This window comes from Pristiophorus japonicus, chromosome 5 (assembly GCF_044704955.1).
Source record: "Pristiophorus japonicus isolate sPriJap1 chromosome 5, sPriJap1.hap1, whole genome shotgun sequence".
Classification (NCBI taxonomy): Eukaryota; Metazoa; Chordata; class Chondrichthyes; family Pristiophoridae; genus Pristiophorus; species Pristiophorus japonicus.
The window spans coordinates 261,041,905-261,069,432 of NC_091981.1; the positions used below are offsets into that span (position 1 = coordinate 261,041,905).

At 46.0% G+C, this 27,528-nt stretch overlaps 1 protein-coding gene across 1 annotated transcript in view; it reads left to right on the plus strand.

Moving 5' to 3' along the window:
• The window catches only part of adarb2 (adenosine deaminase RNA specific B2 (inactive)), an 832,900-nt gene that overhangs the window by 795,150 nt on the left and 10,222 nt on the right, over positions 1–27,528 (plus strand). Inside the window, exons 9-10 of the mRNA XM_070880093.1 lie at positions 18,072–18,253; positions 26,642–26,820. Coding sequence (XP_070736194.1) covers positions 18,072–18,253; positions 26,642–26,820 — 361 coding nt within the window. The remainder of the gene's footprint in view (positions 1–18,071; positions 18,254–26,641; positions 26,821–27,528) is intronic.

Below are 27,528 nucleotides of genomic sequence, written 5' to 3' on the forward strand. Positions count from 1 at the left end.
ACAGGTTAGGTGACTGGGCAAATGCATGGCAGATGCAGTATAATGTGGATAAATGCGAGGTTATCCACTTTGGGGGCAAAAACGCAAAGACAGAATATTATCTGAATGGCGGCAGATTAGGAAAAGGGGAGGTGCAGCGGGACCTGGGTGTCATGGTTCATCAGTCATTGAAAGCTGGCATACAGGTACAGCAGGTGGTGAAGAAGGCAAATGGTATGTTGGCCTTCATAGCTAGGGGATTTGAGTATAGGAGCAGGGAGGTCTTACTGCAGTTGTACAGGGCCTTGGTGAGGCCTCACCTGGAATATTGTGTTCAGTTTTGGTCTCCTAATCTGAGGAAGGATGTTCTGGCTATTGAGGGAATGCAGCGAAGGTTCACCAGACTGATTCCTGGGATGGCAGGACTGACATATGAGGAGAGATTGGATCAACTGGGCCTTTATATATTGGAGTTCAGAAGGATGAGAGGGGATCTCATAGAAACTGATATGTCCTTACTATACAGTATAAATGCACACAAGGCCCATACTTGAGAGAAGGTCACTCTGTGACCAGTTACCTTTATTACCAAGACCTCAAGTGATGAAGGTGGGTGGAGCTTCCCCTTTTATACCTGAAAGTCCAGTTTAGGAGTGTCTCCCAGAAGTTCGCCCCTTGTAGTCAATGTTCTCAAGGTGTACAACTTAGGTCAGCTTATACATGGGTTTAAATGATGGTTGAATACATGACAGAAACATATAAGATTCTGACGGGACGGAACAGGTTAGATGCGGGTAGAATGTTCCCAATGTTGGGGAAGTGCAGAATCAGGGGACACAGCCTCAGGATAAGGGGTAGGCCATTTAGGACTGAGATGAGGAGAAATCTCTTCACTCAGAGAGTTGTTAACCTGTGGAATTCCCTACCACAGAAAGTTGTTGATACTAGTTCATTGGATATATTCATGAGGGAGTTAGATATGGTCCTTATGGCTAAGGGGATCAAGGGGTATGGAGAGAACGCAGGAAAGGGGTACTGAGGGAATGATCAGCCATGATCTTATTGAATGGTGGTGCAGGCTCGAAGGGCCGAATGGCCTACTCCTGCACCTATTTTCTATGTTTCTATGTGGAACATGGTGCATTTATCATTGAGAATGATCAAGAAAGAAAGACTTGCATTTATGTAGCGTCTTTCACCACCACCGGATGTCTCAAAGCGCTTTACAGCCAATATACTTTTGGAGTGTAGTCGCTGTTGTAATGTAGGAAATGCTGCAGCCAATTTGTGCACAAGCAAGCTCCTACAAGAAGCAATGTGATAATGACCAGATAACCTGTATTTTTGTTATGTTGATTGTGGGATAAATATTGACCAGGACACTTGGGATAAGTCCCCTACTCTTCTTCGAAATAGTGCCATGGGATCTTTTGCATCCACTTGAGAGAGCAGATGGGGCCTCGGTTTAACATCTCATCTGAAAGATGGCACCTATGACAGTGCAGCACCCCCTCAGCACTGCATTGGAGTGTCAACCAAGATGATGTGCTCAAGTCCCTGGTGTGGGACCAGTGAGAATGATCAAGAGTTCACGGAGAAGAGAATTTTCTGTAACGATGTTGATTAATTTAAAAAATACATTTGGGATATTCTCATACATTCACAAGGTTTTAAGAAAGAAAGACTTGCACCTTTCACGACCTTGACTCTTCTTTGATGCAATACTGATCAGTGCTGGGCTGAAGGCTTGCTCTACAGAAAAGGTTTATAATGGTTTGTCCAAATCTGTAATTTTCTTTGACGCCAAGACGACAATTGACAAATGTCATGTTCAAAGTGTTGCCCTTCTCTGCGGTGCTGGTCAAATGGTAGCTGTCAGCTACTGGAGCCTGTGTCACCTTGCACGCTCAAAAATAGCTGCATTCCTGTCACATCTGAGCAACTTTTACTGGAATAAGTATTTTGTGAGTGAATCTTCAAATCAAACTCTGTTAGTCAGAAGACAAATACTAGCGCTCTTACCTTCAACTGTACTATTTTTACCGCTAGGTTTGGACAATCCTGGAAATATGACAGTCTGGTCTGTAGAAGATCAGCTCTTACTTTCTTAGATGAGTGCAAACGTGGAGTTATAAGACATAGGAGCAGGGGTAGGCCATTTGGCCCTTCGAGCCTGTTCCACATCTTCATTATTGTATGCCTTAATATCCTAGAAGTTGTGCAATGGTGTTGACATAAAAGCAGTGGGATTCCAGCGGAGGGGAGCGAGGGAGAGGAGGGTGGGGGTGAGAGTTTGCAGGTAACACATTTCCCTGTCAGTTTTGTCTAAATCATGCATTGCGACTTCTCTACACCAGGAGAGCTTCTAACCGTAAAACAAAAGGTGCTGGTAATCTGAAACAGAAAATGCGGGAACCAGCCTGCAGCATCTGTGGCGAGATAAACAGAATTAACGGCCCCGATGTTTACAGGGAGGCGGGGAGGGAGTGGGGAAATTCTGACGACGTGGAGATCGTCCTGACTGTAACAGCAGCACCTCAATATAATCAGCCAGCCAGATTGGCAGACTGGTCAGCCACTGGGCGGGAAAGCCAACAGCAGTAGGCCACAGTAGGGGACCCATGACGACGGCAGTCGGGAGGGAGGGAAAGATTGGGGGGGGGGGGGGGGTTGGAAGAATCATAGAAATTTACAGCATGGAGGGAGGCCATTTCGGCCCATCATGTCCGTGCCGGAAGGTGGAGGGAAAGGCAGTGTGGGCAGATTGTGGCCGCAGGGAGTGTTGCGATCGGCAGCAGGTTTGCTCGAGGGGCCGGGGATGGGGGAGAAGCGCTCCTGCTCCCCCTTGTCCACAAGGAGCACTTGCTTTCTGCAGCTGGCAGCACCCATCTCCATTTCGCTGCCAGGTTTCCCGAGCCCTGGGAAACCCGCTCCCCAACTGCACTGTGGAAGCCTAATTTAAGTATCATCATGAAGTCTCCCACCTCTCCAAAACGGAACACGTGCACGCCACGCAATCCAGCGCAGTAAAAATGGTGGCAGGCGCATACGCGGCGGGTTGGGGTTGCATTTTCTGTGATATTTCATCTTTAACTCGTCCCACCCCTTCCCGTGAATTTCAACCCACCCATCATGGATGGGTGGTTACTGTTGTCTCCAATGTTTCAGGTCAATGACCTATCCTTGCTGTGGCTGCACACTCTGGATCGGCTCGTAGCATTGTGGGTTTGCTTGCTCACATCTGGGGCTGCTGTGGTGGAAGTGTCCTCCGAATTTCCCACTTGCAGGGGGAGGGAAAAAGACTTGTGTTTTCTCTTGGGATTTCTTTGAATCATTATTGACCGTGAAGCAAAAAGAGTACATGCCTGTTGCAGCACAGGTTTATTATTAATTGTAACATTGTACAACACTACCCTCTGCTGAGAAGAAACAATAAGGCCCAGATACAACATACATCAATAAATGGCTGCGGTAAAATATGCTCACGCGAGAAATGCCCTCAAGTTATAATTCATGTGAAATACAATAAGCAGAAATACGTGTGACAATCAAGGCCCCATAGTGACAAACTAATCTGGGTCGCAGTTAGTTACTTCTGCGACGTGGCTTTAAATGCAGACCAGGCTGATGGCATGGAAGCCTCCTCCCTCTGCTGGCTCGAAAAGTACTAAGTGTAATGAGTCTGGAAGGTCTTCACCCAGTTCTTATTGTGTATAAGCCCACAGCATAAAGCTGCCCATGACAAGAATAATTAGCAGTAAATTGGCAAACACAAGAGATGGTGGTGTCAGGTATTGAAATGTCAGGTTGAAACAGGAGGCATTGACAGGCACATTTGGAGTGGAGTAGAGGAGCCATAAGCTACATTTCCTTCACATTATGCCAGAGTACTTGATGGTGATACCAGTTGGCAAAATTAGAAGTGTATTCCATTTCTCCTGCACTACCATTCACCGTTTTTCACCAAAAGCGGCCAAATATTGCCGAAAAAAACGGGCACAAAGTTGATGAATTTCCAGCCCATGGACTATCCTTCGATATAGAAACATAGAAACATAGAAAATAGGTGCAGGAGTAGGCCATTCGGCCCTTCGAGCCTGCACCGCCATTCAACAAGATCATGGCTGATCACACACTCCAGCACCTCCCCTCCCCCACACCCCCTCCACACCCCCCGACCCCCCCAGCCACAAGGACCACATCCAACTCCCTCCCGAACACATCCAATGAACTGGCATCAACAACTCTCCGCGGCAGGGAACCCCACAGGCCAACAACTCCCTGAGTGAAGAAGTCTCTCCCAATCCCAGCCCCAAACAGCCCACCCCCCCCATCCCAAGAACGTTCCCTCCCCCCCCCCCACCAGCTCTGGACCCACCCAACACTGGGAACACTCCCCCCGCACCCAGCCCGCCCCGTCCCGTCAGAATCCTTCCCAAATGCCCAACACCCACAGATGTCGAGCCCCCAGCCCCGGCCACCCCAGAGCCACGCCCCCGCGACGCCAACCACACCACATCCACCAGCCGCCATCTGCGCAGTCAACCCGTCCACCCCACTCTGAACACTCCCCGCACCGAGGCACAGAGCCCCCAGGCCCGCCCCTCCAACACACTTCGCCCCCCCAGACCTCCGCTGCAATGTGGCCCCTCCCGTCCCCCGCCCTGGGTTTCTCCGCCCCCCACCTCCACCACTCTCCACTCCATCCCCCGCCCCCGTCTCCCCTCCACTTCCCTCTGCCTCCCCGCACAGGCTCCCATCTTGGGGGCGGTAACCTTCTGGGGCCGGTAATTTTAGCCCCTAGCGTGGAAGTCCTGCTCCCGCCGCAGAATTGGCCTTACCACCCCTCAATGGAAGCGGAGTGCAATTTCCCACACTCCACTTCCTTTGGGGGCAGTTACCGGGGCACGACTGGATGCTCCTGTGACAGTGGGAACTGGTGCTCTCCACTCTCCCGTCCTGTGACAGTTGGAACTGGTGCTCTCCACTCTCCCGTCCTGTGACAGTGGGAACTGGTGCTTTCCACTCTCCCGTCCTGTGACAGTTGGAACTGGTGCTCTCCACTCTCCCGTCCTGTGACAGTGGGAACTGGTGCTCTCCACTCTCCCGTCCTGTGACAGTTGGAACTGGTGCTCTCCACTCTCCCGTCCTGTGACAGTGGGAACTGGTGCTCTCCACTCTCTCTCCTGTGAAAGTTTGAACTGGTGCTCTCCACTCTCCCATCCTGTGACAGTTTGAACTGGAGCTCTCCACTCTCTGTCCTGTGACAGTGGGAACTGGTGCTCTCCACTCTCTCTCCTGTGAAAGTTTGAACTGGTGCTCTCCACTCTCCCATCCTGTGACAGTTGGAACTGGTGCGCTCCACTCTCCCATCCTGTGACAGTTGGAACTGGTGCTCTCCACTCTCCCGTCCTGTGACAGTTTGAACTGGTGCTCTCCACTCTCTCTCCTGTGACAGTTATGGAAGTTGTGCCAGAAGACTGGCAGGTTACAAATAGAATATCTGTTCAAAAAGGGAGAAACGCATAAACCAGATAACTATAGACCAATCACTCTAACATAGTGGAAGCCATAATAAAGGCTAAAATGAATACTCACTTTGAAAGACAATTGGTTAATTAAGGACAGTCAGCACGGATTTGTGAAAGATAAGTGAAGTCTGTAAATGTAATAACTTTGAGGAAATAATGGACTGTTTTAATAAATAAATTGTAGTATATGCTATGTACATGGATTTCCAGAAGGCATTTGATAAAGTGCCACATAGGAGGCTTGTTAAAATATAGCTTATGTTATTAAAGAGCATTTGGTAGCATGGATAGAGTTTTGGTTGAAGGACTGAAGTGATTTAAAACAGTGTCTCGCAGGAATCAAAGTTGAGATCATGGCTTTTTTTCAATATCTATAAATGGGAGGTGCAATATCAAAATTTGCAGGCAACAAAAAAATAGGGAGTGTGGTTAACTGTGTGAAAAGAACAGTAAGCAACTGCACAAGGACGTAGAACAAGTTCGTAGATTGGGATGATAGACATCTAATAACATTCAATGAGGAGAAATGTGAAGCAATTATACCTTGGGAGGAAGATTGCAAGGATATATTCTCCAAAGGGTAAAGCTTTAAAAAGAATAGAGAAGTGGAGCGACTTAGAGGTTTAATTGCACAGATCATCAAAAGTGGTGAGAGAAATTGATAAAGGTTTAAAGGAAGAATTGGATTCTAGGTTTTATAAATGGGATTGAGTCTAAAAGTAAAGAGGAAATCCGAAATCTGTACAAAGCAAAGCATTGATTGGGTTGCAATTAGAATATTGTGTTCAGTTTTCCACACCCTACTTTAGGAAAGATTAAGTTCAAGGAGAATTTCTAGGAAAGAATCACTAGGATGATACCAGCAATAAGAGATTAAAGAAACAGTGGCTCTTTTCACGAGAGCAGAGAAGACTAAAGGGCGTGCTGAAGGAGGCCAAAATATTAAAGGCTTTTGATAATGTAAATAGGGAAAAACTGTTTTATACTGTTTGTTTAAAGAGCAGGTCTCCAGTCGTCCTGGTTAACCCTTGCCACTGGATAAAGGCCTAGCTCTGTTGAGCCCGTGTGGTGACTGATGTGCAATGGTCACCACACGTTAAAAAAATCCACGCACAGGCATCTTCCATCCCCTCAATTGGAGTTTCAGGACTGGAACATCATGTCCTTCATTGAAACATCTGCGAACCCATGTGGAAGCAAGTCATCCTCGTCCGAGGGACCGCCGCTGATGATGATGGTGACGACTACCATCCCTCACCTCAATGAACACATCAATTAACTACAAACCACCAGAAAAAGAGCAGTAACCAGTTTATAATGGTGGGGGGGGGGGGGGGGGGGGGGAGGATTCTGCCAAATGGCGGAGTCAAGTCAGAGACCAAAGATACAGAGGCAAGCCATACTGGAAGTCAGAGTACTCAGGAAAAGTTGGCATTGCTCCCTGACTTGTTCGCTGTCATAAAGAATAGTCATGTCTCACCGAGTTATTCAGCTCCTGATATAATTACTGAAATACGTAGACCAAATATTTCACAATTGTAACAGCTGGTGACATGAAATCATGCTTCGAGTGATTCCGACACATCTGTTCAAAATTGGGATTGTTACCGATAGTGCAGGATGAAAAACCATACAGCTGCTCCCCGCAAGTGTCAGCGAGCGCCTGCCAGTGACCGCCACTCCTGGCCTTGCCAAAGTGTCTGGGGTCAGAAGGCGGTCACCCATTTTAAATATTCCTGATGGATATCGGCGCCACCAGGAGCATAACTTGGACGCTCACCAGAGCAAGGAAAGCGGGTAAGGGCAGAGTTAGCAGCCACGCGGGAAGCTGCCAGAGCCACCGACCCAAGTATTAATTTTTATCGTTGAAACCTAGGCCTGGGGGCCCAGGTGGGCCGCACCTCCACCAGGCCAAGGGTCTGTAAGCTTGGATGAGCCCAGTGAGCTCATCACCATAGGCGGTCCCTCGAACAAGGATGACTTGCTTCCCCATGAGTTCACAAATGTTTCAATGAAGGACCCAATGTTCCAGTCCTGAAGTCCAATTGAAAGGGTGGAAGATGCCTGTGCATTGATTTTTTTTAACGTGTGGTGACCATTGCACATCAGCCACCACACGCGCTTTATCCAGTGGCAAGGGTTAACCAGAACGACTGGAGACCTGCTCTGCTGCACTGACCTAGTGCGCACACATATCGCAGTGTGGGCTGACCCGTGCTGCCCCTGGGCCCTCGGCCCTTCTGGGCCCCGTACCCTCGTTCGCCGCTCCTCCGCCACGATCTCTCTCCGCTCCTCCGCCACAAACAAACATACAGTCAGTAACACAGGGCGCTGGAGGAGAGGGGTTACTGAGTGACAGTGTGAGGGAGCTGGATTAACCCAGTGAGATAGCTGCTTAGTGTAATTCAATAACAACAACAACTTGTATTTATATAGCATCTTTAATGTAATGAAATGTCCCAAGGCGCTTCACAGGAGTATTATGAGATAAAATAATTTGGCACCGAGCCGCATAAGTAGAAAATAGCGCAGGTGATCAAAAGCTTGGTCAAAGAGGTAGGTTTTAAGGAGCGTCTTGAAGGAGGAAAGAGAGGTAGAGAGGCGGAGAGGTTTAGGCAGGGAGTTCCAGAGCTTGGGGCCCAGGCAACAGAAGGCACGGCCACCAATGGTTGAGCGATTATAATCAGGGATGCTCAAGAAGGCAGAATTAGAGGAGCACAGACATCTCGGGGGGTTGTGGGGCTGGAGGTGATTACAGAGGTAAGGAAGGGCGAGGCCATGGAGGGATTTGAAAACAAGGATGAGAATTTTGAAATCGAGGCGTTGCTTAACCGGAAGCCAATGTAGGTCAGCGAGCACAGGGGTGATGGGGTGAGAATTCCCCAGCCGAGGAAATCCTCTCTTGACCTCGCTCCTCCTGACGTCAAGGATAGTGTTTGGATGGATGGTGGCTCTGCCTCAAACTGACCCCTGTGGAAATTTGGCGCAGAGGCCAGAACCTGGTACATCCAGGTTCTGGCTCAATGCCCAGCAGCACCAATGCACTCCCACCAGACTGCTGCACTCTGAGTTATGGAAATGAAGGGAGGATAGATGAAGTTAAGATACAGATCAGCCATGATCTAATTGAATGGAGGAACATGCTCAAGGGGCTGAATGGCCTACTCCTGTTCCTTTGAGAGTGCATTTCTAAGGGTGCTAATTAGCCTTATTATCTTTAATGCCATAAAGCTATTCACAATCGTGTTACAAATTTTATTCTTCTGCATAAGGCAGGATACAAGTGACAGTGGGAGAGATTCTGCAGCAACAGGACCATACACCACTGGTGTAGAGAAGGGTTTTACAGTCACATCACTCCATATCCATAGTGGGGCTGGGGGGAAATTAATCCAATGGCCCAAGGTTTGCTTTAATGGTGAGGCTAATGGCGCTCGCCGTTATTTATGCGCAAATGCGACAGCAACATCTGGCGAAGTGCAATTAAGTGGGGAAATTGAAAAGTTGCTGTCGGAGATGTGCTGCTCCACCATTAGCTTCACGAAAATGGCATCTTGCTGTCTGGCTCCCCATTCAAATGCATTGCGCGGAGTGAAGTTTCTGTACTTGCACTGCATATACAAAGTAAGCTCGTCACAGAAAGTTAAGTCAAGTAATTTCAAGTCCAAGTACCCTTTTAACAACTTGGTAAGTGCTAATTACTGCCAATTAACCTCTCTCACACTGACAATTAACATTTACAAGTGTGAAGTCTCATTCCTTCAGGTTTTAACTGTTGGAGATTTTATTTTAACTAAAAAAAAAATTTTCTGTCTCATTTTTCTCTCTCTCTCTCTCTTAATCCAATCTTGCTTTCCCTTTCTTTATTCCTCTTCCTGTACCTGATTTGACATTACACTTACCCATTCTAACATACATTTCCTTCCCAGTCCTTGTGCTGTTAATGTCACTATACTTCAATCTGATTGGTTAAGAGGTTACACAGTTGCTTGCCCTCTTCACGCAGATCCCAGGTGCCCTGTGGAGGGCGCCGCACTGTTTCCACCTCGCACAGCCAGCAACTTGCCACGCAAAACATCATTGAGGCAAGGGCAAGCCTCACTAATGGTCGTTGTCCTGCCACAGGACAATTTGGGCCATTTCATACAAGCTGAAAGATTGTAGTACATCTAAATAAGAAATGAATGCATGAACCATGCAGAACAGTCCATATAAACTGAATGGACATTCTTTCTTCCACTGAAGCTATTTTCTTGTGCACATTGACTATGTTACATTTACTTGGGATTAAATACAACTAGACCATGGATTAAACACAATTATGCAAATTAGGTTGACAGAGTGCAGCAAATGTTTCCTGGCAGCAGCAAAATGGACTAATTGTTTATGTATGAATATCATCTTCAATTTGATGTGAGCTTTCAGACTGGAATTTAAGTGGATGAATATGTTACCTTAACGACCCTCACCGGCAGAGACCATCCTCCCTCAATCACTGATGCCAGATGGTTGCTTTTTCTTGCATGATATTAAAAGATGTTTCTAATTCACAGTATTGATTCTGCTGGTGAGTTAATACAGCGGAGTAAATGGTTTCTGTTTTAGAAAATTACTGAAGGAACTTTTTTTTAATGGCGATCTGTGTCACAGGTTCCAAAAAAAAACAGATTGCTCTCCAGGTACAGAACATTGCCTTTAACAGTCTGTAATTATCGCAAAGTATTCTCTGTTAATTGACTGATTCGGGAAGCTAAATATAATGACTACTTATTAATCATGAAAGGAGATGTACAGCGGCAAGGCAACTGCAATAATTGCACTAACGATGGAGAAACGTTAATTAATGAAAAGAACAATGATGTAAGAAATTAGGTACATAATGTTTAGCCACTGATTTAATATGCTTTGGGAACTCATTAGTGTGTATGGCAGCAATGAAGTGCTCGAGATTGTTACAGTGCCCATACTGTGAAACTCTTACTAAGAGACAGATGCCAGTCTTTGTTGTGGTAGCTCACACTGTTCAAAGTGCAATAATGGTGGGACTTCCATTATGATTTTATGGGTGAAACGCTCTCTCAGTATGGTCCAGAACTTTATAACACACTGCATTTATCAAGATAATTCCAAGTAAGCCAAGACCTCGAACGTAAAAGGACGAAGGACTTGCATTTTTATAGTGCCTTTCACAACCTCAGGACATCCCAAAGTGCTTTACAGCCAATGAAGTACTTTTCTTGTAGTGCAGTCATTTTTGTAATGCAGAAAATGCGGAAGCTAATTGGCGCACGGCAAGTCCCCACAAACGGCAATGAGATAATGACCAGATAATCTGTTTGAGTGAAGTTGGCTGAGAGATAAATATTGGCCAAGACACTCCCCCTGCTCTTCTTCGAAATAGTGCCATGGAATCTTTTACATCCACCTGATAGGTCTGTCATCTGAAAGACCTCCGACAGTGCAGCATTTATGTCCAAGCATTGCTTCAGCCTACGGCCTTATAACTACAACAATTTACATTTATATAGGGCCTTTAACATAGAAACACATCTCAAAGCACTTCATGAAGGCATAATCAAAGAAACTACGCTAGACAGAAATTCTGGTGAAAAGAATCCCATGCAGTAATATTCCTCCAAATAGAATAATTATATAATTTAGAGTTACAATTTGTGACAAACTATTAGAATATTCGGTAAAGACTAAAAGAGCTCGTCAGTAATAAAATGATGAAAAGTTCTGCATCTACTTTTATGTGAACAACAACAACTTGTATTTATATAGCGCCTTTAATGTAGTAAAACGTCCCAACTTGCTTTCAACTGTCTATTGCGGCCTTAAATTTCACAGGCCTTTGTTGTCTCTGTTTCCGAGCTGCGACGCAAAATCAGAGGCAGTCCGCACAGCAGGTTTTTATCACCCCCAAGTTGCTGTGCTCTGGCCCTTCAAGTCTCTCCTGTCTCCAGGTGAAATCTCAACAGGGAAAAAACATCAGAGCAGGAACTATACTTGGGCCACTCCTGTGCAACTGGTAGCAGGCAGATTATACAGGTATTAGTGAAGGCCCGGGGATAAGCCAGCTGCTCATCCTGTTGGACACAGATTCGACACGGGCCAGGGAGACCATGGAGAAAATATGGCACATCTTCCTCCTTGCGCGCCCCTTGCTTCATAAAGCTGCAGGGATCTTTCAGGATACTTTACCAGATCTTTTCTGCTCTACGTGCTCAGTAACCAGTGCGCTTTTATGTGCTGGAATATCCATCTGAATCAATGTCACTGAAATAAATAGGTAACACTTGCCCGTAAGTGCTGCTGTAAACTAGAACGTAACACATCTGTAATGCTCCTTCTGTAATAAAGTATATGTGGTATTAACACTATAACAATAATATCCGAGCATGTTCAGTAGCAATAAAAAGGTCCTTGTACTGCCTATAAAATCTCTGTCCACCTATAAATATAGAACCGTGTAGATCATTTATAACACGTTGTTAATGTACAATAAACTCTAATTACAGAAAGCAAAAATGTCTTGCTTTTACATTCCATTCCATTATAGAAACATAGAAATTTACAGCGCAGAAGGAGGCCATTTCGGCCCATCGTGTCCGCGCCAGCCAACAAAGAACCTCACGGCCCTTGGTCAGCAGCCCTAAAGGTTACATATAAACCCATGAACACTGACGGAAAGGCAAAGAGCACCCGGCCCATCCAGTCCACCTCACACAACTGCGACACCCCTTATACTGAAACATTCTACACTCCATCCCAACCGGAGCCATGTGATCTCCTGGGAGAGCCAAAAACCAGATAAAAACCCAAGCCAATTTAGGGAGAAAAAATCTGGAAAAATTCCTCTCTGACCCAAGCAGGCGATCGAAAACTAGTCCACGAGATCACGTTGGCCGTATTCTATTCCCTGCAGGACTTACCATTATATCTGTGCCGTCCAACAAAAGGTCATCCAGTCTAATCCCAATTACCAGCTCTAGGTCTGTAACCCTGCAGGTTACGGCACTTTAAGTGTCCATCCAACCATCTCTTAAAAGTGGTGAGGGTTTCTGCATCCACCACTCTTCCAGGCAACGAGTTCCAGATCCCCACAACCCTCTGCATAAAGAACCCACCCCCTCAAATCCCCTCTAAATCTTCCACCAACCACCTTAAAACTATGCCCCCTCGTAATAGACCCCTCCACCAATGGAAATAGGCCCTTACTGTCCACTATGTCCAGGTCCCTCAATATTTGTACACCTCAATGAGGTCTCCTCTCAACCTCCTCTGTTCCAATGAGAACAAACCCAGCCTATCCAATCTGTCCTCATATCTAAGTGTCTCCATTATAGGCAGCATCCTAGTAAATCTCCTCTGCACCCTCTCTAGTGCAATTATGTCCTTCCTATAATACGACGACCAGAACTGCACACAGTACTCCAGCTGTGGCCTAACCAAAGTATTATACAATTTAAGCATAACCTCCCTGCTCTTCTATTCTGTGTCTCGGCAATAAAGGCAAGTATTCCATATGCCTTCTTAACCACCTTATCCACCTGGCCTGCTACTTTCAAGGATCTGTGAACAAGCACTCCAAGGTCCCTTTGTTCATCTACGCTATTAAGTGGCCTACCGCCTTATTAGCCCTCCCAAAGTGCATCATCTCACACTTCTCTGAATTAAATTCCATTTGCCACTGCTCTGCCCACCTGACCAGTAGATTGATATCCTCCTGCAGCCCATGACTTTCCTCTTCATTATCAACCACACAGTCAATTTTAGTGTCGTCCGAAAACTTCTTAATCATACTCCCTATATTCAAATCTAAATCATTGATATATACCACAAAAAGCAAGGATTATGTAAAATTTAGTTCCCCATCTTGAATTCATTTAGGTTGTGAAAAAGGATACAGATCAGATGAATTGATTGCAGATATATATACTGACTCATCACTCCAAACTAGCCCCGGGTAACACTTCATTTTGGGATGCCATCAAACTGTTAATCTGTAGTTTGATTTTTTTATTCATTCCTGGGATGTGGGCATCGCTGGCAAGGCCAGCATTTATTGCCTACGTTTAAATACCCTTGAGAAGGTGGTGGTGAGCTGCCATTTTGGAATCGCTGCAGTCCGTGTGGTGAAGGTACTCCCACAGTACTGTTAAGGAGGGAGTTCCAGGATTTTGATCCAGTGATGATGAAGGAACGGTGATATATTTCCAAGTCACAATGATGTGTGATTTGGAAAAAAACTTACAAGTGATGGTGTTCCCATTCGCCTGTTGCCCTTGTCCTTCTAGGCATTAGAGGTCGCGGGTTTGGGAGGTGCTGTCGAAGAAGCCTTGGCGAGTTGCTGCAGTGCATCTTGTAGATGGTACACACTGCAGTCACGGTGCGCCGATGCTGGAGCGAGTGAATGTTTAAGGTGGTGGATGGGGTGCCAATCAGCGGGCTGCTTTGTCCTGGATGGAGTCGCGCTTCTTGAGTGTTGTTGGAGCTGCACTCATCCAGGCAACTGGAGAGTATCCATCACACTCCTGACTTGTGCCTTGTATATGGTGGAAAGGCTTTTGGAAGTCAGGAGGTGAGTCACTCACTGCAGAATACCCAGCCTCTGGCCTGCCCCGGGAGCCACAGTATTTATGTGGCTGGTCCAGTTAACTTTCTGGTCAAAAGATCAAAAAGATTAAAAAGATCAACATCTCTCTTTTCCATCTCAGACCCCTCCCCATCCCCCGAGCCCCATTGTAAAGTGTCCCAAGACCTTGTGTTACGTAATAGATGCTATAAAAGTGCCACTTGTTTTTGCTATTGTAGGAGCTACGGTTAAATGTATGACGTGTTATTGTTCCCACAGGGGATGTTAAAGCTATATTTAAACAAAATGTAACAACTATTAGTGGAGAGCTGGAATTAAATGTAATTTCACAGCAATTGATAGCGGCACATTTGTAAGTGTTTCATATTTAATGTTTGTTATAAATTAATAACCCATATTACTCAATGTTACTAAACTTATAAACTGATTATATTTGGTAGCTTAACTGAAATATTGCAAATTATTCCAGTTATCTAACATTGGTTTCATCAAAAGATGTTAATAATTTATTGCAATTGTTTATCTGCATTATTAACAATAGTGATCGTACCATACTATTAAATAGAAAATGAAGTATACATACACATACTTTCAGACTGCTACATGAATTCTTAAGGTTTACAGTTTTGGCTCCGAGCTCCAGCTTGGAAGCATCTGATTCATTGCAGTCAAGTTATATGGTTATGTGCAGGTGTGTATAAGTACATAGGCCCTGAAATTGCGGCCTCTCTGGGTGCGTACGATGTGCGCACACGCCCGAAGAGGCCCTGCAGGTTCCGGGTTTAGGCACGCAAAGTGCATGCGCCTGAACCCTGCATTTGTGATTTGTCAAAATGCATCCCCGGGAGAAGGGCCTTCGCGGGTGGAAATTTGGGCTATTTGCCCAACTCTTGCCCAGCGAATGTCCTTCAAACATTTACGCCTGGTAAAAGCCGGCATAAGGCCTGCATTTACCAGCTTAAAGAGTTTTAATAGATAGAAAAAATAAATGTTAATACTTATTTCTTTTTAAACCCTGTCTATTTTTAACATCTTTTTAAATTTCAAAAAAATAAATTTTTCTCAAACATTTAATTTAATGCAATTTCTATTAATTTTTAAAAATTGAAGTGTTTTTTAAAATTTATGTTGGCGTTTTATTTGATTTTAGCAGCATTCTCATTGCTATGAATGAGAATACCATATTGCGATTGGTGGTCCAGGCCCATGTGATCCCAGGATGCGCATACACTCCTGGAATACATGGGCCTCTGCGTTGTACTGTGCATCTAGGCCTCGGAGCGCAAGTGTTCATTCCTCCGGGACTACCAGGTACTTTCGTAAACAAAATTTTGTCGGAGGCATCTGCCCGAAGGAAGCCTCCAACCGCAATTTTTAGCCCATTGAGATAGAATTGTAATCATCATAGGCAGTCCATCGAAATCAAGGAAGATTTGCTTCCACTTTAAAAGTGAGTTCTCAGGTGGCTGAACAGTCCAATGTGGGATTTACAGTCTCTGTCACAGATGGGGCAAACAATGGTTGAAGGAAAGGATGGGTGGGGAGTTTGGTTTGCCGCACGTTCCTTCCGCTGCCTGCGCTTGTTTTCTCAATGCCCTCCCGGATGCTCTTCCTCCACTTAGGGCGGCCTTGGGCCAGGGATTCCCAGGTGCCAGTGGGGATGTTGCACTTTATCTTTGAGGGTGTACTTGAAGCGTTTCCTCTTCCCACCTCTGGCTCACTTGCTGTGTCGGAGTTCCAAGTAGAGCACTTGCTCTGGGAGTCTCGTGTCGGGCATGCGGATGATGTGGCCCACCCAACGGAGCTGGTCGAATGTGGTCAGTGCTTCGATGCAGGGGATGTTGGCCTGATCGAGAATACTGACATTGGTGTGCCTATCCTCCCAATGGATTTGCAGGATCTTGCGGAGCCAGCGTTGGTGGTATTTCTCCAGCGCTTTGAGGTGCCTGCTGCATATAGTCCAGGTTTCTGAGCCATATAGGAGGGCAGGTATCACTACTGCCCTGAAGACCATAAGCTTGGTGCCAGAATTGAGGTCCTGGTCTTCAAACACTCTCTTCCTTAGGTGACAGAAGGCTGCACTGGCGCACTGGGGGTGGTGTTGGACCTCGTCATCAATGTCTGCCCTTGCTGTTGGTAGTGTACTGCAGTGCTCAAGAACAAAACAATAACTGTAAGGTTCTTCGTAGTGAGTACGGTAGTGTAGAGGTTGTGTTACTGGCAAATAATCCAGAGGCTGGAAATAATACGCTAGAGAACACGAGTTTGGCAGTTTGAGAATTTGAATTCAGTTTCTTAAAAATCTGCAGAGAAGAAGCTGCTGTCAGTAAAAGTGATGATGAAGCTGTCAGATTGTCATCAAAACCCAACTGGTTCACTAATGCCTTTTAGTGAAGGAAACTTGCCATCCTTACCCAGCCCGGCCTACACGTGACTTCAGTCCTGCACCAATGTGCTTGACTCCAAATTGGCCTAGTAAGCCAGTCAGTTGTGTCAAACCACTACACTGCAGTGGTTCAAGAAGAAGGCTCACCACCACCTGCTCAGGGCTAAGGAAACCCGGCAGCTGGAAGCAGGCGGGAAGGGCCGGATCCAACAGGTAAGTGCCTTTCCAGCACTGCTTGTGGGCCAGGAGGAACAGGATTGCTTTCCACCGGCACCCCCCCCCAAGAAAACCTGTTGACCCCTCTGCAATTGACCTCAGAAACACCCCCCCCCCCCCCGCAACGCGATATCTCCCCCTTGCCCCACGATCTCCCTACCGACCCGCAGTTAGTTCAATCATCCCACCCTGCGATCACCTCCGACCCACCCGACTCACCATCTACCTCTTGACCTGCAATCTGAATTTATGGTCACACGCAGGCAGTGAAGTGTGACCTATATTAACACTAAGAGTATCCTTAATCATACTATACCTTTGTTTAATCCCAAGTAAAAATACAAGTCACAAATTTATCGGACACCTGTGGACAACTGTCTGTACTAAATTGTTATTAGCCCAACTGCCCATCCATCACTTAATTGCAGTGTAGCGCAATTAGCAGACGAGAAGCTGTCTGCGCCAAATTAACTACAAGTTCAAATGAAAAGTGCTCAGCTGGGAGCAATCTGATTGAGGCCGCCGTTTAAAACAAACATATCCTAAAACAGTGAGACGATTCTAAAGGAAATAAAAAATCAAGTGCATTTCTGAATCACTGAAAGCTAACATGCAGGTACAGCAAGCAATTCGGAAAGACAATGGTATGTTAGCTTTTATTACAAAAGGATTGGAGGATATAGCCTAATTCTTATGCTCTTATGTTCTTGTAAAAGTAAAGAAGTCTTGCTAAAATTGTATAGGGCCCTGGTGAGACCACACCTGGAGTACTGTGTACAGTCTTGGTCTCCATACCCAAGGAAAGATATACTTGCCCGCGAGGGAGTGCAACAAAGGTTCACTAGACTGATTCCTGGGATGAGAAGGTTGTCCTAGGAGAAGCGATTGAGTAGAATGGGCCTATATTCTCTGGAATTAGAAGAATGAGAAGTGATCTCATTGAAACAGATAATATTCTTACAGGGCCTGACAGGGTAGATGCAGTGAGGATGTTTCGCCTAGCTGGAGAGTCGGGAACCAAGTCTTAGAATAAGGCAACGGCCATTTGGGACTGAGATGAGGAGAAATTTCTTCACTCAGAGGCTTGTGAATCTTTGGAATTCTCTAACCCAGAGGACTGTGGATGCTCAGACGTTGAGCATCTTGCCAGAGCTTGATAGATTTTTGAATATTAAGGGTATCAACGGATATGAGGATAGTGCGGGAAGGTGGCGTTGAGGTCGATGATCAGCCATGATCATATTGAATGGCGGAGCAGGCTCGAGGGGCCATATGGCCCACCCCGGCTCCTATTTCTTATGTCCTTATGTTCTTATTTCTGCTAACTCGCTAAAACTCTCCCGCTGCAACTGTATTTCAGGTGGAACGTTCTGGGTGCTCAAGGATCGCTCCTGAGTCATTTCATTGAACCGATCTACCTGCAGAGCATCGTGCTGGGAAGCACTCACTACGTTGGTCACCTTTCCCGCGCAGTGTGCCAAAGGCTAGAGGATGTCGGTCAGCTGCCGCCACCCTATCGATACAACCAGCCTCTTCTCAGTGGTATGTTATCAGTCTTATAATCAGCTGGGCTAGTGCCATGCCACAGAGAGACCCGTGACATGTGGCAGTGGCCTCAATAATCGCGGCCCTACAGCCAGAGCTTAACCTTTTGCCCTCCTGAGTAAACAAAAGCCCAGATAGTTGGCAGAATAAACATTGAGGGGTCGAGTTTCCGCTTGTACCCGCCAGTGCAATCCTGGCGGAATTGGCTGCACCAAAGCTAAAGATCGGGGAATTTTAAAAATAGAGTGAGTTGCATTTGTGTTTTCCGCAATCTTTTACATTGGTTCAAAGGTTCAATCCACCCAAATCCGCCCCCCCCCCCGCCACGTAAACCGGCCACAACCAAGGTTCCGCTGGTTCAGGAAGGCTTCTCAAATCGAGATCATTTTCTTTGCCGCACAGGAACTAGTAGGCACGTTTTTAAAGTTCTTTCGTATCAAAAAGGCGGAAACTCTACCCTTGTAACTTTAAATCAAGAATAAGTGCTGTATAAAAAAGCTAAATATTGCGGATGCTGGAATCTGAAATAAAAACAGAAAATGCTGGAAATCTCAGCAGGTCAGGCAGCTTCTGTGGAGAGAAAAACAGAGTTAACGTTTCAGGTCGACGACCCTTTGTCAGAACTGGCGAATGTTCGAAAAGAACACATTCTTAAGGAGCACTGAAAGGGGGAGGGGAGGAAAGAACAAAAGGGAAGGTCTGTGATAGGGTGGAAGGCAGAAGAGATTAGAGAGACAAAAGGGATGATGGGCTGAATTGAAATGGTAACGGCAGAAGTTAGAAAAAGGTTAATCTGGATAGGGTGTGAATGGCGGAATAATGACCAGGAGCCATTGGAGACAAAGAGAAAAAAAAACATAAGGTCCGGGGGGAGGGTCGGGGGGTGGGGGGGGGGAAGGGAGCTAAAAATTGTCAGAGGTTATGTTTTGAAATTGTTGCACTCGCTGTTGAGTCCAGAAGGCTGTAAAGTACCTAAACGAAAGCCTGCCCAATGTAGAGGAGACCACATTATGAGCAGAGAATACAGGGGCTGTATATTCAGTACCTCTGTGTACAGGCTGTACAGAACTGTTCTAAACCAGTTTGCAACATTCCACAAACTGGGGTTAGCATTAATTCAAAGTAGTATACTGGCTTGCTGTATAAATCTTAATAATATAACCTATACAACTCACAAAAGTTCAATTAGAAAGTTCAATATCCATATTCACACAAACATTCAGAACCAAAAGACTAACAATCTGGATCTTTTAAGTCCTGATTTCTTTCTGCCATTATTTCCTATTTAAGCATGACTGTAATCCACTTTTTGCTTCCTCCAAGCCCACCAGGCTTACCTGTTTCCCATCCAACCACTGGGCCCCCGCACCCCACAATCAGACCTTTCCCGCAATCGCTGATCATCTCCCCCCCCCCACCCCGCGCCGATCGAACCCCACCCATGGATCGGGGATCAGAGACCCCAAGGATTGGGGATCGGACCGCTCCCTCACCAGGATTAGGAATTTTGACTCCCCCCCCACATCTGGATCAGGTACCAGACAGCCCTGCATCAGGAATTTGAACCCCCCCGGATCGGGGATCAGACCCCCCTTGCATTATGGATTGGACCCCCCCAGGATCGGGAGTCGGACCCTCCGGATTGTCCATTGGTCTGTGTTTAGATCAGATTGTAGGATGTACAACTCAACTGTGTTTATACTGAACTGAGAACTGAAATAATTCATCCAGCTGCAGCAAGTTCAAGTTGCACTCTAACCGCAGGATTGAGAACAAAGCATTCAACTGCTGCAACTACAAAGTCAGCATACTTGATACTCACTTTTCTCTCTAATGCCTTGCCAAATTTCACCCCCCCCCCCCAAGTTATTATAGTTGTTATTGGTGCAATTTACATATTACACATACAGATGGACAATGACCATTGTAGCTATAAATCTTTAGAGACCCCCATGTTAACAATAAAATAAAAACAAGGCTGGGTTTAGAGTTTCAGTTTTATGCCTTTAGTTTCTAACCCGTGCACGCTGTTGCTGAACGGCATAATTTTTTCTATTATCTTTAAAATGTCAGTCATTAAATTCTTAATTTAAGTTTAATTTGCATTTTAGAGATAATTGCTTACTTGGACAGAAGCCAATTTAATGAAGCATTGGCACTTGGGTAGAGCACACAATTTGGAAATATTAAGCACCATGGATTTCTAATGTTGCAGTGAAACAATGAAATAAAACCATTGTTGAATGGTTACTGAGTACGTTAATTTAATAAAATGAGCTTTCATTTTAATCTGATTTTTTTTTGTGCTTTATTATCAGCAAATTTTGTCAAAACCCTTTGGAATATTTAACTCTAACAAATCTTCATATTGAATCTCCCAGCAATCAACAGCGAGTTACATCATGATAGTCTCCGCATGTCATTGTGCACGTGTCTTCTTGTTGCAGTATCGTCATATAGGCAGTCATTGGTGCCACAGAAATAGAACAAGGTCCACACTTAAGGGAAAACCACAACAGCTGTATCAGATATGTAACAGGAAGCTTGTCTGACTTTTCAACAGTGTCATCTAATCTTGCCGGCACTTATTCTCCATCCCTAGTTGCCCTGAATACAACTGAGTGGCTTACGATGCCACTTTAGAGGGTAGTTAAGAGTCAAGCATGGTTGGTGGACAATCATCACAGCCCCAGGACATCTCTGCAGGAGTTGCTCATGGCAGTATCCTCGGTCCAAACATCTTCCGCTGCTTCATCAATGACCTTCCCTCCATCATAAGGTCAGAAATGGGGATGTTCGTTAATGATTGCGCAGTGTTCAGTTCCATTCGTAATTCTTCAGAAAAGGAAGCAGTCAATGCCAGCATGCAGCAAGACGTGGATGACATTCAGGCATGGGCTGATAAGTGGCAAGTAATGTTCGCGCCACACAAGTGCCAGGCAATGGCCATTTCCAACAAGTGAGAGTCTAACCACCGCTCCTTGACATTCAGTGGCATTACCATCGCCGAATCCTCCAACATCAGCATCCTGAGGTTCACCATTGATCAGAAACTTAACTGGACCAGCCACATAAATACTGGGGCAACAAAAGCAGGTCAGAGGCTGGGTATTTTGCAGCAAGTGTCTCACCTCTTGATTTCCCAAAGCCGTTCCACCATCCAGAAGGCACAAGTCAGAAGTGTGATGGAAAACTCTCCACTTGCCTAAAGGGGTGCAGCTCCAACAACACTCAAGAAGCTCGACACCAGCCAGGACAAAGCAGCCCGCTTGATTGGTACCCCATCCAACACATTAAACATTCACTCCCTCTACCACTGGCGCACTGTGGCTGCTGTGTGTATCATCTACAAAATGCGCTGCAGCAACTCGCCAAGGCTTCTTCGGCAGCACCTCCCAAACCCGCGATCTCTACCACCTAGAAGGACAAGGGCAGCAGGTGCATGGGAACACCATCACCTGCAAGTTCCCCTCCAAGTTACACACCATCCTGACTTGGAAGTATATCGCCGTTCCTTCATTGTCGCTGGGTCAAAATCCTGGAACTCCCTCCCTAGCAGCACTGTAGGAGGACCGTCACCTCAAGGACTGCAGCGGTTCAAGAAGATGGCTCACTACCACCTTCTCAAGGGCAATTAGGGATGGGCAATAAATGCTGGCCTCACTAGCAACGCCCACGTCCCATGAACGAATAAGAAAAAAATCACCTGAAGTCACATGTAGGCCAGACTGAGTAAAGACAGCAGATTTCCTTCTCTAAAGTGCATTAGTGAACCTATTAAGTTTTTATAACAATCCGACAGCTTTCTGGTCACTTTATCTAATACCAGATTTTTTAAAACTGAATTCATATTCTTAAGTTGCCATGGTGTGATTTGAACTTACATTCACTGGATTACTAGTCCAGTAACATAACCACTACACTACCGTCTTGTATCAAAGCAACTCAACCTACTGAGCTACCCACTTCTCTGATTAATAAAATATTTTTTTTTAAGTAACTTTTGTTACATACTTGATTAATATAACAGTTTTCTTTACAATATTTACGTTGACATTCATTGATTTCTTTTTACATGTTTACATGGGGGAGCTGGTGAGCTTGGGGGTCAGAAGGACAGCGATTGGGGGGGGTTGGAGAGGTCGGGTGTCAGGAGGAAACCGATTTGGGGGGCGGCTGGAGAGGTCAGGAGGACATTGCTGGGGGCAGGGGCTGGAGAGGTCGGGGGTTGGGAGGACATCGATTGGGGGGAGGGGCTGGAGAGATCGGGGGTCGCGAGGACATCGATTGAGGGGGGCTGGAGAGGTCGGGAAGACATTGCTGGGGGTGGGGGCTGGAGAGGTCGGGGGTCGGGAGGACATAGATTGGGGGGGGTGTGAAGAGGTCTAGAGGACATTGCTGAGGGCGGGGGCTGGAGAGGTCGGGGGTCAGGAGGACATCGTTGGGGTCGAGGGCTGGAGAGGTCGGGGGTCGGGAGAATATTTATTGGGAGGGGCTGGAGAGATCGGAGGTCGGGAGGACATCGCTGAGGGCTTTAAGAGATCGAGGAAGATGGGAAGAGATTCATGGGTGGGGGGGCATGGAGGAGATCAGCAGGGGTCAGCGGTATGTGGAAGGAGATCGGAAGCTGGGGAAGACACCAGGAATAGATTGGATCGCGCGGTGGTGGGGGGGGTTCCAATCGCTGGGGAGGTTCAGAGGTTTCCTTGGGAAGCTTTTAGGAAGCATTCCTGCTCCTCCTGGCCCATAGGCAGTGCTGGAAAAGCACTTACCCCTTCCATTGCAGCAGTCCGCGCCTCCCTTTCAGCGGGGCCCGGGAAACCTATCCAGCCAGCGTTAGAGCTGGAGCAGAGATAAAATCTGAAGTAGGCAGCCTCATTAATATATTTAAATGAGGGATCCTGCTCCTGGGAGTGGGTTAATTGGGCAGGGAGTGGAGCTGATTTCATGATCAGATTAGCCATGATCTTATTGAATGGCGGAGCAGGCTCGAGGGGCCTACTGCTGCTCCTATTTCTTATGTTTTTATGTTCTTAAACCAGAAGTAGGCGGGATGGGTTCAAGTTTGAGATTGATTACATTTTTACTTCCCACCCGATGCAAACCCACTCGTTTTGGGTTTAAAATTACCCCCAGAGTTGGATTTCTTGTTTAATTTCAGAAAATAGAACTTAAAATTTAAGAGTTTAAAGAGGGATGGTGATTTTTTTTTTAAACAAGTTAAATCTTAATTCTTCTTAACTAACTTCCATTTGATTTTTCTCTCTGCGTCTATTTCTGTTGATCATTTTTTTGATTTTAAAGAGCGAGTTTTGATAGCATCAGGGGCCGAGACTGGGAGGGGTTAACTGACCACCTGACAGCATGAAGCAGCTGATTTGACATCAATCATTAGGTAAGTAATGGTAATTTAGGTTAGTCACACTGTCGGCCTCAGTAACTCCTCAAAGTCAGTCCCCGATAAAGTCACTCACTGATGGCGAGAAGCCTTTTCCCTGGAGTTGTTTGGCATCTTCAAGTTAATGGGCACTTTTACATTTAAAGCCAGCACATGGCTGTCTCCCCATCAGCTGCCGCTGACAATACAAGCTTGCTGATTGACTTTGTTTTGACAACAGTAAAGATTTGTCAGCAACTCTTCTGCCCGACACCTGATGCAGGACAGCAGTGGGTGGAGTATAAAAACGAACATACGGACAATGACGGACAGGTAAAAACCCTATGATCCATCCAGCCTGTCCCACGCAATTTTGTGATACCTTGCGTATCACAACATATATACGCTCCACCCCACCCAAAACCACGGAGGAGGTGAAAAAGCAGATTAAAAACCCAGGCCAATTTTACCGGGGAAAAATCTGGGAAATTCTTCTTTGATCCTTCTAAGCAATCAAAATGAATCCAGAAGATTGCTCAGGCCCTGAATAACCTGCACTACCTACCTTTTGTAAGAGGTAATATCCGCCACAGCCAGGAACAAGTCCAGCTTTCACTTGAAGGAGATCAGTTGCCCGAGACGGCAGTTCATTCCAGAGGTCCACTATTCTCTGGGAAAAAATAGAATAATGAAAGGCCTACATTTAGAGTCATACATCTTGTAGATGATAAGTTATGAGAAGCAGTAGATATTCAGCATCAGAAAACACCCTTGTGGCTGATCGCAGTGTTCTACAAAGGCCGCAATATCTCCCTTCTACCCTTTAATCAACTCTTCCACCAAAAGACTACCGAACTCCCTTTGCAATTTGCTGACAATTTCCATCTCCACTCTCCTTGGACAGTCCAATTCACCCATTCAGCATCCTTTATTTACATACTGAAAAAGTAAACGTCAAGCGAGACCAGAAATAGTGCTTATGTACACAACTTGTTTTTCTAGCCCTTCAACCTAAGAAATGATGGGAAACAACGATATCCTGTGAGAGTTTTAGTAATACAGGCTAATACAAATGTGATTTAGCTATCCATCATCAGATCTGGTTGGACCACATCATCAAGCAATACGTGCTTCATTCTCCTCCGCCAAAACATCCCACTACTCCAGGATCGACCTGTAGAGCAAGATAACATCCACCCTGACCAACCATCTCCCCTTCCCCATCAACATGAAGCGCAATGAGCTCATGGACTTTTGGTATCTATTGCTTTCCCCTTTCCTCTTGCTCACCAAACCAAACTCCCCCACCGCCCCTCCCCAGGTGGCCCCCTCCCTTAGCCCTGCATGAATGGACGGAATTGAAGTTTAGGACAAAGTATAACTGGGACCAGAACCTTAAGCCAAGGAATGGTGGGAAGGGGCAGCATACCCTTAATGGCAAATAATGAGTTCAATTCCTCCCCTTTGATATTCATCGAGTTCCAACCAACGTTCCGTCGAATCTGCGCTGGTGTGCTGCCGTGCTGCTGTCTGCTGGTCCCACGCAGCCCGGGACCGGCCTATCTAATGTGAAATTCCGCACATGCGCAAAACTTTGAATGGGCCCCGCAGCCCATTAAAGGGACCGCACACTCAAATTTAAAATTAGGGAGAACATTGGTTCCAACCCCTAAATACCATTGAGGTTATTTTTCTGCTAAGGAAACAAATATTATTTTAAACCTTATTTTCTCTAGTAACATCAGATGAGCTGTTAAAGTGTGCTAAAGTTCATTTAAAAGAATAGGAACTTTGAAAGTTTAATCCCCTCTGCTGGTTCAACATTTCATATTTGTATCACTTAATTACTTCAACAGAGTTTGAACACAGAAGAGGCAGAGCCACTGCGACAGGGATTGCAAGTGGGGGAAGCAACACATCAGGGCGCCTATGGGAAACGCGACAGCCAATTTGCGCACAGCAAGCTCCCACAAACAGCAATGTGATAATGACCAGATAATCTGGGTTTTTTTGTTATGTTGATTGAGGGATAAATATTGGCCAGGACACCAAGGCTAACTCCCCTGCTCTTCTTCGAAATAGTGCCATGGGATCTTTTATGTCCACTTGAGAGAGCAGACTTAGTTTAAAGTCTCATCCGAAAGAAGGCACCTCTGACAGTATAGCACTCCCTCAGCACTGCACTGGAGTGTCAGCCTGGATTTATGTGCTCAGCCTTCTGAAGATGTAGAAAGAGGCAGCAGATTGGAGCCCTGCAGAAATAGAGGCAGCCTATCAGGGACGCACACACTCTGAAGGAGAGCAACATTTAGAGCTGACAGCTGCAATTGGAGGGCTATGGTTGGTAAATGTGAGATCACCCGCGGGCCAAGAAATTGGCTTCTGGATTTTCTGATTCAAAACCGCACAGGTGCCAAGTAGTCCGTGTTTTTTTTCTTCTATATTTAAACACTTTGCAGTAGTTGCATTCATTTTAATTATAAAGTAGGTCAAGCAGCAGTCACAAGTGATAATCTATGACCACATATTGACTGGGAAATCTGTGAGTTCAAGCAGCACGAGTACAAGGAAGAGTTAAAAGGTACCGAGAGCATTTCTCTCCTACTTAGAACCCTTTGTAAGTGATACTTGATTCCCAAGGGTCCTTAAAGGCAAAATGGATTCGCTTAAGATACATTTACTCCATTAAAATGTTTCCAAACAAGTTGCTACATGAGTAGGTTTTGTGAGAAGCTGGTTTGGGTTCCACACTCCGGCAGTACTATGATCCAAGAATTTCCCTCTGACAACACATACTTGACACACGGCACGTAATGGAATGGGCAAGTGTGAGTCCTGTGATAAGTACATATTTCACAATTTTCCTCCTGCGTGTTGTTAAGTATACAGTGGTCTCAACATTTTTTCTTACTACAGTAGTAGAAAAGCCGTGTGCCTACTTTCTGTGTCTATTCACCATGTGGGCCTTGGTTGCGGTTCTGATTTCACTTGTTTGGCTATCTCCGCAGGGATCAGCAGCACTGGATTCCGTCAGCAGGGAAAGTCTCCGAGCTTCAGTGTAAACTGGACAGTGGGTGACCACGACCTGGAGGTCATTAATGCCACAACGGGAAAGGGAGACCTGGGTTGTTCGTCCAGACTCTGCAAACGTGCACTTTATACCCAGTGGGCAAAGCTTCATGGCAAGGTAAATATTTGGCGATCTCGTGATGGCTCTTCTTGCACTACACTTTACAGCAGCAGTCAATGTTCATTGGGTAGCTCACGGTGATACAGGGAGAACAATGCTGACAAAGTCGACGTCACAAACTCAACGCCCAGCGAGGTCCTGTGTCACTGCATTAAATGATGCGGTCATCATCATCATAGGCAGTCCCTCGAAACGAGGATGACTTCCTTCCACGCCAAAAACAAAAAGCATGAGTTCACAGGAGTTTCAAAAAAAGAACCCGAACTACATCCTGAAGGGTGGAAGATAACGTGTTGGTGGCCGTTGCACACCAGCCACCACATGGGCTTAACAGAGCTAGTGGCAAGGATTACCCAAGACAAGTGGAGACCGGCTCTGCTGCACGGACCTAGTGCGCAGACATATCGCAGTGTGGGCTGGCCCATGCTGCCCCTGGGCAATGTGCACTGACTCTGCAGTACTTTACTCACCCCCCTCCTCAACTGGAGATCATCCTGGAACTCCCCTCTCCCCACCCACCTCCATTCATACCAGCACTTCTTACCCCTTCCTCCTCGGCTTATGCTGGTATGCCTCTCTACCTCTCTCTCCTCCTTAAAGACACTCCTTAAAACCTACCTCTGTGACCAAGCTTTCTGTCCTAATAGCTCTTTATGTGGCTCGGCATCAAATTGTGTTTCCTAATGTTCCTGCGATGTGCCTCGG